The 12644-nt window shown below is 37.5% G+C and overlaps 1 protein-coding gene across 2 annotated transcripts in view; it reads left to right on the forward strand.

Annotated features, from left to right (window-relative positions):
* ODAD2 (outer dynein arm docking complex subunit 2) overlaps nt 1–12644 on the forward strand; it is a 181727-nt gene that overhangs the window by 44408 nt on the left and 124675 nt on the right. For both annotated transcript variants that reach the window (XM_055334519.1, XM_055334518.1), the window contains 2 exons: nt 9478–9624; nt 10228–10437. In XM_055334519.1, coding sequence (XP_055190494.1) covers nt 9478–9624; nt 10228–10437 — 357 coding nt within the window. The remainder of the gene's footprint in view (nt 1–9477; nt 9625–10227; nt 10438–12644) is intronic.

Below are 12644 nucleotides of genomic sequence, written 5' to 3' on the forward strand. Positions count from 1 at the left end.
TAATATACCAATGATTTTTTACCTTGAACACAGTGAAATCAGCCAGGCTCCTAAAAAATACACAAAGCAAAAATCTCGATGACCAGGTAATATTCATGGAAGTTTTAAACCAATTGGTCTGAAGTGGGATCTAGGCAGATTGTCTTTAAAATCTTTCCAGGGTGTTAAAATTATTTGTCTAGAAATAAGGTTCTGGATCCCTGGGTGGCGCAGCGGTTTGGCGCCTGCCTCTGGCCCAGGGCGCGATCCTGGAGACCCGGGATCGAATCCCACATCGGGCTTCCGGTGCATGGAGCCTGCTTCTCCCTCTGCCTGTGTCTCTGCCTCTCTCTCTCTCTGTGACTATCATAAATAAATAAAAATAAAAAAAAATTTAGAAATAAGGTTCATTGTTACAAATTCTCACTAATCTACAGTCTTTTTTTATTTTGGCCAATTCCAAATGGGGAGACAATGTATCTTTTATATATATATAAATTTATTTTTTATTGGTGTTCAATTTGCCAACATATAGAATAACACCCAGTGCTCATCCCATCACGTGCCCCCCTCAGTGCCCGCCACCCAGTCACCCCCACCCCCTGCCCACCTCCCCTTCCACCACCCCTAGTTAGTTTCTCAGAGTTAGGAGTCTCTCATGTTCTGTCTCCCTTTCTGATATTTCCCACATTTTTTCTCCTTTCCCCTTTGTTCCCTTTCACTACTTTTTATATTCCCCAAATGAATGAGACCATATAATGTTTGTCCTTCTCCAATTGACTTATTTCACTCAGCATAATACCCTCCAGTTCCATCCACGTTGAAGCAAATGGTGGGTATTTGTCATTTCTAATGGCTGAGTAATATTCCATTGTATACATAGACCACATCTTCTTTATCCATTCATCTTTCGATGGACACCGAGGCTCCTTCCACAGTTTGGCTATTGTGGACATTGCTGCTAGAAACATCGGGGTGCAGGTGTCCCGGCGTTTCATTGCATCTGCATCTTTGGGGTAAATCCCCAGCAGTGCAATTGCTGGGTCGTAGGGCTGATCTATTTTTAACTCTTTGAGGAACCTCCACACAGTTTTCCAGAGTGGCTGCACCAGTTCACATTCCCACCAACAGTGTAAGAGGGTTCCCTTTTCTCCGCATCCTCTCCAACATTTGTTGTTTCCTGCCTTGTCAATTTTCCCCATTCTCACTGGTGTGAGGTGGGATCTCATTGTGGTTTTGATTTGTATTTCCCTGATGGCAAGTGATGCAGAGCATTTTCTCATGTGCATGTCTTCCTCTGTGAGATTTCTGTTCATGTCTATGTCTTCCTCTGTGAGATTTCTGTTCATGTCTTTGCTCATTTCATGATTGGATTGTTTGTTTCTTTGGTGTTGAGTTTAATAAGTTCTTTATAGATCTTGGAAACTAGCCCTTTATCTGATGCATCATTTGCAAATATCTTCTCCCATTCTGTAGGTTGTCTTTTAGTTTTGTTGACTGTATCCTTTGCTGTGCAAAAGCTTATCTTGATGAAGTCCCAATAGTTCATTTTTGCTTTTGTTTCTTTTGCCTTCGTGGATGTATCTTGCAAGAAGTTACTGTGGCCGAGTTCAAAAAGGGTGTTGCCTGAGTTCTCCTCTGGGATTTTGATGGGATCTTGTCTCACATTTAGATCTTTCATCTATTTTGAGTTTATCTTTGTGTATGGTGCAAGAGAGTGGTCTAGTTTCATTCTTCTGCATGTGGATGTCCAATTTTCCCAGCACCATTTATTGAAGAGACTGTCTTTCTTCCAGTGGATCGTCTTTCCTCCTTTATCGAATATTAGTTGACCATAAAGTTCAGGGTCCACTTCTGGGTTCTCTTTTCTGTTCCACTGATCCATGTGTCTGTTTTTGTGTGAGTACCACACTGTCTTGATGACCACAGCTTTGTAGTACAACCTGAAATCTGGCATTGTGATGCCCCCAGCTATGGTTTTCTTTTTTAAAATTCCCCTGGCTATTCAGGGTCTTTTCTGATTCCATACAAATCTTAAAATAATTTGTTCCAACTGAGAGAATGTATCTTGTGTGAATTTGCATATTCCTGATTACTAGTGAAGTTGATAAATATTTTCATGTGTCCAATAGCCATTGCATTGTATATCTTGCCTATTTTTCTGTCGTTGTGTTTTGAATCTTAATACAAATTAACCCTTTGTTATAGTATTTGTAAGTATTTTCTTTCAGTTTCTCATGTCTTTTTATCTACTCTTCTGTTTGAAAACTTTAAAATTGTACATTAGTAAATATATTGATTTCCCTTCATAGCTTATAAAATTTTGTGTATTAAGAGCTAAGAAGATTTTTCTGATGTAATTTCAAGAGAACAAAAATTTTTTATTTCCTCCTGGTAGGTTTATAGTTTTAAAAAAATGTTCAGAAGTTGCTTCTATCTTGATGTCATTTTATGTATAGTGTGAGGCAGGGATCTAATTTTACTTTTTTTTTTCTTTGATGGAGATTCAGTTGTATCAACACAGATAATTGGCTTCTCCACTCTTTCCTCAAGTCATCTGAGATATTACCTATATCAAGTATTGTCATCTCATATGTGAGAGTTTCTTTCTGGATCTTTCTCTATTACATTGAGTTATTTGGATACTCCCATGCCAGGTCCATGCTGTTTTAATTACTCCTACTTTGGTGTATTTTAATACTTGATTGGCCAGAGAGTTTTCTTAAATTCTTTAAAACTACTTTTTGCATATTTTCCATTCCAGATCATTTTTAGGAAAGTTGAAAATCAAATAAAAAAAAAACCCTCAAAAATGCTACTGGGGATTTTGGCTGGTCTACATGAATTTATAAATTATTTTGGATAAATTGCAATTTTTTTCAAGCTTTTATTTAAATTCCAGTTAGTTAACCACAGTGTAATATTAGCTTCAGGTGTACAACTTAGTGATTCAACACTTAAATACAACACCCTGCGTCCATCACAACAAATGCTCTCCTTAATCCCCATCCCCTACTTAATACCTCCCCGCCTCCCCCTTCCCTTCTGGTAGCCATCAGTTTGTTCTTTCTAGTTAAGAGTCTGTTTCTTTTTCTTGGTTTTCCTTTCTTCCCACCCCCATGTTAATTTTTTTTTGATTCTTAAATTCCACATGTGACTGAAATCATATGGTATTTGTCTTTCTCTAACTGACCTATTTCAATTAGCATTATACTTGCTCTATCCATGCCATTGCAAATGGCAAGATTTCACTCTTTTGATGGCTGAGTAATATTCCATTGTATATATGCCACATCTTCTTTATCCATTCATCAGTCAATGGACATTTGGGCTTTTTCCATAATTTGGCTATTGTTGATAATGCTGCTATAAACATTCCCTTTTTCCATTCCCTTTGAATTAGTATTTTTGTATCCTTTGGTTAATGCTGTTATTTCCTGTATTATAATTTTATCCATTCTGACTGGTGTGAGGTGATTCTCATTGTAGTTTTAATTTGTATGTCCCTAATGATGAGTGATGTTGAAAATTTTTTAATGTGTGTCTGTTGGCCATCTGGATATCTTCTTTGGAGAAATGTCTGTTTATATCTTCTTTCCATTTTTTAATTGGGTTGTGTTTTGGGTGTTGAGTTTTATAAATTCTTTATAGATTTTGGATACCAACTCTTTGTCAACTCGTATGTCATTTGTAAAAATCTTTTCTCATCCCATAGGTTGCCTTTTAGTTTTATTGATTGTTTCCTTTGCTGTGTAGAAGCTTTTTATCTTGATGAAGTTCCAGTAGTTAATATTTGCATTTATTTTCCTTGCCTCAGGAGAAGCTGATGTCAAAGGTTAGGGCCGATGTCAAAGAGGTTGCTGCCTGTGTTCTCCTCTAGGATTTTAATGATTTCCTGTCTCACATTTAGGTCTTTAATACATCTTGAATTTATTTCTGTGGATGGTGTAAGAAAGTGATCTACTTTCAATCTTTAGCATGTCGCTGTCCAGTTTTTCCAACACTTTGTTGGAGAGACTATCTTTTTTTCCATTAGATATTCCTTCTTGCATTGTCAAAGATTAATTGACCATATAGTTGTGGGCTTGCAAATTTTAATATCATTCAGCTATCCTTTTCAGGAACATGGTATGACCATTCATTTATTTTTAAATTCGTATGTATTTCAGTAAAACTTAATAGCTTCTTTTCCACATATTTTCAACATACTGTGAGATTTACTCCTTGATATTTTTGTTGTTATTATTTTGCTAATACTGGCATGGGAACATTTTTCAAATTATGCATTGTGATTTGTTATTCCTAGTGTATGGGGGAGTTACTCATTTTTAATGTTGCCCTTATATATTGAGCTATTTTTATTAATTATCATAATTATTCAGTATAGTCTTCCAAATCTTTTTAGAAAGGCAGTTATATTTGCTACAAATTTTTCCTCATTGCAGTAACTAGGACATTCCAGCAGATTATCTATTTCTGTAAATGTTCCATGTCTGTTTAAAAGGAATGTGTAGGGAATGCTTGCATTGTTCCTTACCCATTCCCAATAAAAATTCTCAGCAAGCTTGTAATACAACAGTTTGAGTCTAATTTCTTTTTTCCTCTGGAACAATATTTTCTCATTTTCTTTCCTGGAGTTCTATTGAGTCTCATCTCTTGAGTCTTAGGTTTATGAGTGCTGAATCATCAATATAAAGCCAGTTTCAAATAAACAGAAAGCAAAGCAATATATTTTACTATTTTGACTTATGTGCTCATATGCCATTCACTCTGAGCATTGACTTTTTACCATTTCTCATCCTGGGACATGAAGAGTATCTGTAAGCCAACCTCTGTGCTGGGTGCCAGGCCCTCTGTCATCATTAATAAACAGTCACTGGCAGGCTTCACTTTTCTTGCTCTCTGAGTGGCATGTTTGGAGGAAAAAATGCTGAAATCATTGAAAGTCAGTTGGATGGCTGTGTAATGGCTGTATCACCTCACCAGGTCTCAGCCACTGCTCCTTGATTACAGACGGTGGGGAGCAAAAGAGGGGCCTCCACTCCCAATTGTGCCTCTGACTGCCTTCTTATCTCACTGTCACCATGTGGGACTCTACAGGAAGCTCCAAATGATGGCTCTGGGAGCATGTAGCCTATCAGAGTTTCGTCTACTTGTTTTATAGTATCCTTTTCTGAATCAAGTTACTTGAAGTCTTTATGACACAAATAAGTATCCTTGACCTCTTAATCCCAGTTACCTCCTCTCTGGATAGCTGTAGTAACCTGCATGGTCTCCATATGTTCCATCTGCCCCCTCCCTGCAGGGGGCCCTTTAGCTGGAATGATCTTTTAAAAATGTACGCAACTCATGTGAGTCCTCCCACTCTCCTCCAAAACAATACCCTTGAATATTTCCTTTTAATCTTGAATGGAGATTAAAATCCTCAACCTGGCCTATGGGTGCAGCAGATTCCTTTGCCCACTTAATTTTTCAGCTCATCTTAGACCATTTGCCACCCAGGCTCTGGATCTCACTCTGGCCTTCGTTAGGTCTTAAACAGGCCATGTTCCAATCCTCTGTAGGGCTTTACACATACTGTTTCCTCTGATTGGTGTGCCTTTCATCATGTCCATCCTCCTCCACCAGGGAAGGCTCCTACTCTGTCCACACCTCAGTCCAGACATAGTTTCCTCAGGGAAACTTTTCCTGATGTCCTGGCCTAGAGTCCCCTATTGCAAACATCCATAACCCTGTGCCACTTTTCTGTATAGTATAGCACTTCTTAAAGTTTTCATTTATTTGGATGGGCTTAAAAATTAAGATCTTTCTTCTCCACTAAGCTTTATGAGCTCCACGAGGCAAAAACTAGATCTGTTTTTGTCTACCAGGATGTCTCTAGTTCCTAGTATCAGACATGGTAAATAACTGCAAATTTGTTGAATGAAAGAATTAAAAAATGGTTGGATGGTTGGAGGCATCTGGCTCCCTGATTTAGTCTCAGATACATTCTTCATCTCAATTTCACAAGCATTTATTTCTCTGTTATCAGCAGTAAGAGGATTGGAGGTAGGTATTACTCTATGTACCAGATAAGGTAATACTTTTTTTTTTCAAAGATGTTATTTAAAACACTGAGAAACATTGTTTAGAAGAGTGCCTATTGATCTTGTCTTTCCAAAAGAAATTTTGAGAAAAATGAAGGAAAAAGCAAAATCTATTCAACTTTCACATATTAGCAACATGATTGTGATAATGATAATGAACAAAGGCCTCCCAGTCTTAGAAAGGAATGTGAACTGCGAAGTATCTGAAGGCTGACAGAGCCTGGAAATGTCTGAGAAGACGCAGGGGCAGGAAGACAACTAGCAAAACAACTTGCATTAATTTAAGAAGTGGAAAAGCTTATTGGAAGCATTCTTCAAAACCCTTCAGAAACTAGTAAAATAATATTTTACTATGTTTTCTCCAGCTCTTAAAACTTCACAAATGCAAATACATGATAAAATGTGAAAATAAGTATTGGCAACTAATTACATTCTCAGGGGAGATTTAATTGAAAAATAAGCATATTTGCACTGCTTCTTCTTAGTAAGATGTTTATGGCATCTGGTCAAAGTAGAACAAACATTTGAAAATCCTTTGACATAGCTGGTATTTAAAGAATAGCAATTGGCTAACATTTGTGGCTCTGTATGTTGAATATTTTGGCTCCCATTCGCTGGTATTCATTCTGAAAGATTTATAATCCTTTGGGGAGTGTGGTCAGTGACAAGAGTAGAACTAAATCCTGAAATGTGGAAAAACTAACTTTCCCTAATATAAAACTGTTCTAAAAAAAATCTCTCAAGTCTATGAATATGTTTCCAGATTTTCAGAAAAAAAGCTGCTGATTTACAGAGTTTTTTTTTCTATAAGGATCTAACTTCTCAATGATAAATGAAAATTTTCCATCCTTTGGCTTCAAAAGTGGCTTAGAGATCATTTAGAAAAATACAGTGTCTTACCTTTTGGGCATCTACCACAAGTACACAATTCCTTAAAAATGTTATGTCATTGGTTATGGTGCATATGATGAAATCAAGCACACAAGATAGAAATAATCTAGAAGAGAAAAATTAAGAGACCTCGAAATGAAATAGGAAAGAATGACTGTGCTGAATGTGTAAGTAGGAAAGTGCTACCAAAGAAAATACAATGCAAGTATAGCAGTCAAGAAAGTCCTCTATCACACACCACTGAGAATGCCAGGACAGCATGCTCTGCGTCGGAGTTCGGTGTGTGTGTGTGGACTCTGTTGGCTTGACTGAGGCATGACATGCTGTTTGATACCTTCTTGCTTTCAAGTCATGCTTGAGTCTGAAGGCACTGCCTAAAGAACTCTATCTGAAGCTCCTGGTTTGCATTTTTAAACTTTTCATGTGGGAGCCCAGCTCTCCTCCTACAGGTACACCAGGGGAACTTTTGGGCTCCTTTTAACCCAATTAAATTCACCAAAAAATTGTTAAATAATTGTTTCTCTCGCTTTCTCTTTTTTTATATATTATGATTGGCATTTAGATTCTTCTTTATGATTTATGAAATATCTGCCTTCTGTTTTTAAAAAGAAAGGCATCAAAAGTGCTAATGTGTGTTTGGAGAGGTCCTGTACCCCAAAACAAGGGAGATTATAAAATTGAATGTAATAAGGATTTACTATTTTATGTTTCAAAATGAACTGTAGGATGATTGGTGGTGGTAAAAATTTCTCTTGATATAGACAAAAAGACATTAAAAGCTATGGGAAGAAAACTCCTTATTTTCAATGTAAATAGTAAAGTGAAGGCTTTTGCCATTCTCAACTTAATCTTGAATATAGAGGACAGCCTAGATTACTCAGGAAGAAAATTAATATGAAAAGCAGACTGACAATGGTTTCAGCACAGGATAGCGGTTTGTAATATTTTTAGAGATGTGGAGGGGCTTTTATGGACGCATTAAGAGGAAAGGCTGAAGTCTAAACCTTTCTATCTTTTTGATGCTTGCCCTCTTATAATCCCATTTCAGCTTCTTATTTTAAAAGTAACACATCATGTTGTATTCACAAAAGGATTTGTGTGTGTGTGTGAGATATGAAGGAGGAGTTTGGGCTGCTTGAATATAATTTCCACTTTTGTGTAAATGTATATATTGTATCTATGAACGTGTATCTGTAATATAGCAATATAAAGTCATAATCAGCAAATGAGAATAAACATATTTTGTAGGTGTCTTTCTTCAAAAAGGAAAGAGATTTATTTGAGGCCATTCATACTGTGTTTTGAGGTAGAGACCGAAGGCCATCTTTCATGAGCACCTTTTACAAAAATAGATTATCCTTAGCTCCATTAGAAATATTGCTCTTGTGTCTTATGAACTATTTCGGTGCTTATACTGGAACTCTTATTTACCATCCCGTCTTAATAGGAGGAGAAGTAATATGTACTATGTTGCATCCATCAGAAGATTTTTTAAAGCATTAATGATGGGTGGACATTGCTTAAGAATTCCTGCAATGAATTCTGATTATAATTTCCTGGTGCATCTGTTTCACTGATCAATCATTACATTCTTTTAAATTCTCCCAGATCGTTTTACCTTAAAGGAGCCATTCCCCACTACCTTTTACAGCTGGTGATTAGCCAAGCAGACATTGATCAGGTGATTCTCAACACTGGGACAGCATTTTGCATGCGATACTGAAGGCTACCTTTTTGTCCTTTATCCATTTCCTAATGGGCTCGCCACCTCCTTCCCAACCCCATGGCCCCTCTCCCACTTAATCCTGGTCCCAGCATGAATTGTTGTACTGCTTCCCACATGGTTTCCCTTTCCTCAGGTTTTTCCCTGTTCCAGACTGTTCTACATACATCTGTGAGAATAATTTCCAGACACGGTTTGGATTGCACAGTATGCTGTTCAAGAACTACAGGGACCGCCTGTTACCTCTGCATAAAACTTACATTCCTCAGTGGATTTCTCAAGGCTTGCCCCTCGACTCTATTTAATGTACTAATACCACCTAATGCTCTAGCTGTTTAAAGCAGACAGACCACCTTTAAATGTTGACTCTTAATTGGAATAATGTTTTATGATACTCTGTAAAGCTTTTTTGTGCTTCAACTCTACATGATTCATTTAACAAATTATAACCCACTCGGAGAACTTAAAAAAATTTAACATGCCATGTATGGGGAGACACATTTCCCAGTTCATGGATTCATAACCATTAAGGAAATTTCTATAGAAGCGTGATCTTGGGATCCCTGGGTGGCGCAGCGGTTTGGCGCCTGCCTTTGGCCCAGGGCACGATCCTGGAGACCCGGGATCGAATCCCACGTCGGGCTCCCGGTGCATGGAGCCTGCTTCTCCCTCTGCCTGTGTCTCTGCCTCTCTCTCTCTCTCTCTCTGTGACTATCATAAATAAATAAAAGTTAAAAAAAATTAAAAAAAAAGAAGCGTGATCTTATTTAACCTTTCCATGACCTTGCGTTTTCGTAGGGAGGAAATCAGACAGCTACAGTGATTGCATTGTGTTCAATGAAAGATTTCAACTTGGCGCAAGAGACCTGCCAGTTGGCAATCAGAGATGTTGGAGGCCTTGAAGTTTTGATAAATTTACTGGATACAGATGAAGTCAAATGTAAGGTGAGTGGCTTACCTCACGTGGGTGATGAGCCTTGTTCATCCCTCTTTGTGCTTCTCTTTTTACTGATACATCTCTGCTACCTCTGCCTAGTTCTTGTCTTTGCCCATCTCACTGATAGCTTGTTCCTTTTGTTCGCTGCTCTTCTCTTCTTGGCTGTTCTTTTTTTTTTTTTTTAAGATTTTATTTATTTATTCATGAGAGACAGAGAGAGAAAGAGAGAGAGAGAGAGATACAGGCAGAGGCAGAAGCAGGCCCCATGTAGGGAGCCTGATGTGGGACTTGAACCCGGGACTCCAGGATCACGCCCTGGACCCAAGGCAGGCGCTAAACCGCTGAGCCACCCAGGGATTCCCCTTCTTGGCTGTTCTTTATCTTGTGGTTCATTTCCAGAACCTTTTCTATGTGCTTCTTAAATGATGAATGTTTGTCTGCATAATTAAAGGAAAATACGGAGGCTATGTGTAACACCTGGGAACAGAAGACATTTCCTTTAAAAACTTCATGAGGGAAGGATTTGAGGTAGACTTGGAATTTTTAAAACTCTAGGACTGGTTATGTATTAAGCACTTATTTTCACCTCTAACTCCTATTTTCTCATTTAGATTGGTTCATTAAAAATCCTAAAGGAAATCAGTCATAATCCTCAAATCAGACGTAATATTGTTGACCTTGGGGGCTTACCAATTATGGTTAATATACTTGATTCTCCACATAAGAGTCTGAAATGCCTGGCAGCTGAGACAATCGCAAATGTTGCCAAGTTTAGAAGAGCCCGACGGGCAGTGAGACACCATGGAGGCATTACCAAACTGGTGAGTACCTCTGCCATTGTCATCAGCACACCACCTGCCACCAAGATGTCACCTCTCTGCTGTCCTTCCTGGCCACTCCTGGATGTTAAATAACCATAGGTGTGTTCCAGGAACCTTCTTTGGTATAACGTCCTCAAAAATTGTTTTTGTGTATTCACATTAGCAACTGGCCAGAAAACAGGTCTGATCTTATTTTTCAAAGATATATACATCTAAATAAGAGATGTAATTTGCACCTACCACATTGCTGGGGAGACATTTATGTGTGTGTGTAGTGTCGGGAAGTGCTCTGGTAGTCCATGCTCTCTGCTCTGGTGAGCTCACCATGAGGTCTGCCTCCCAAGGAGACTGTCAGAGCAACAGACATTTATTCATCTCATTGTTACTTATGATAGTGACAACGAAAACTATGTTTACCATATGAGATCGGTAAAATAATATGAAGTGTATCTTGAGGAAACATGCATCATCAGCTATCAGTATATAATATTATTAAAATTATGACAGGATCAAAACCTGATTGACACATATGACCCCAATTTTCAAAGACCTACCTAATAAGTATATAACAAGTTTTCTATAAAAACATGTGAAATAAATACACAAAATTGTACGCAGGTGTTTCCTCTGAAATAACTACCAATTTTTCTTCATATTTTTCCACATTTGCCAATTTGTTGTGTATTATTTTTATAATTTAAAAAATGATTATATCAATAACTGTCACTGAAAGAAATAAGTGAACATTCTGTTCAATACTCATGTCAAGAAAACGTAGGGCATTAAGGAAATGCATTTTCATCCACCTTCCAAAGGATCTTGTGTTCCTCCTATAGCATTTACATACTGGACAGTCTCCACTTCTATAGTTTGAGCTCCTTGAGATAAGAGATGTGTCTTACTTATCTGTCATCTACAGCACTTAGCCCAGTACCCTACACATATGAAAGGTTAATAAATATACATTGAATCAATATGCGTTTAACAGGAATGCATACACAGTGAAATGTGTTTAGAAATTTGCTGAGAGATTCTGTGTACAGATCTTCCTTGATTTACAATGGAGTTATATGTCCAGATAAACCCATTGTAAGTTGAAAATACCGTAAGTTGAAATGCATTTAAGTTGAAATGCATTTAATACAGCTAACATACTGAATATCACAGATTAGCCTTGCCTACCTTAAACATGCTCAAAATACTTCTCTTAGCCTCTAGTTGGGCAAAATTATCTAACACAAAGCCTATTTTATAATAAAGCATTGATATCTCCTGTAATTTACTGAATACTATACAGAAAGTGAAAACACAATGGCTACAGATTGGGAACAAAATGGTTGTAACCATATCAGTTGCTTACCCTTGTGATGTTGTGGCTGACAGAGCTGAGGCTTGCTGCCACTGCCCAGCATCACAAGAATGTAACATACATATTACTAGCTCAGATAAAATTCCAAATAGGATTTCTACTGAATGCATATCACTTTCACACCATAGTAAAGTTGAAAAACAAGTTGAACCATCATAAATTGGGGACTGTCTGATGTCACTTGTAATCTGTAGATCACAATAGAGTGTAATTATTTGCTTCAAAAATAAGATAGATTTATGGCTGCATAGATGGATAAATAGATGGTTAGCTATGAGATAAAACAAATGTGATAATGTTAATTATAGAATCTAGGGGATGTATACATTTTTTGCTGTATAATCACCGTACAACTGTTTCAGCCATTGTGTATGTTTGAAAATTTTTCATAATAAAATGTTGGGGAAAGGTAATTATTAGTATGATTATCAGTGTTCTGCTTAAGTAATGAAGTAATACATTAGGCTTATGTGGCTGTCTACTGGAATTATGAATAATGTATAGAATAAATGAATACTGTAACTTAAAACTATAAATTTTAGTAAATTTCTTTTAAATATATTTTTTTAATTTTTATTTATTTTATGATAGTCACATACACAGAGAGAGAGAGAGAGAGGCAGAGACACAGGGAGAGGGAGAAGCAGGCTCCATGCACCGGGAGCCCGACGTGGGATTCGATCCTGGGTCTCCAGGATCGCGTCCTGGGCCAAAGGCAGACGCTAAACTGCTGCGCTACCCAGGGATCCCAGTAAATTTCTTTTATGAGAGTCTTATATATCACATTTGGGGACCTAGAATTTGGTACCTGAATTGCAATTTCTTAGTCAAGATAATG

This window comes from Nyctereutes procyonoides, unplaced genomic scaffold (genome assembly GCF_905146905.1).
Source record: "Nyctereutes procyonoides isolate TBG_1078 unplaced genomic scaffold, NYPRO_anot_genome, whole genome shotgun sequence".
Taxonomy (NCBI): domain Eukaryota; kingdom Metazoa; phylum Chordata; class Mammalia; order Carnivora; family Canidae; genus Nyctereutes; species Nyctereutes procyonoides.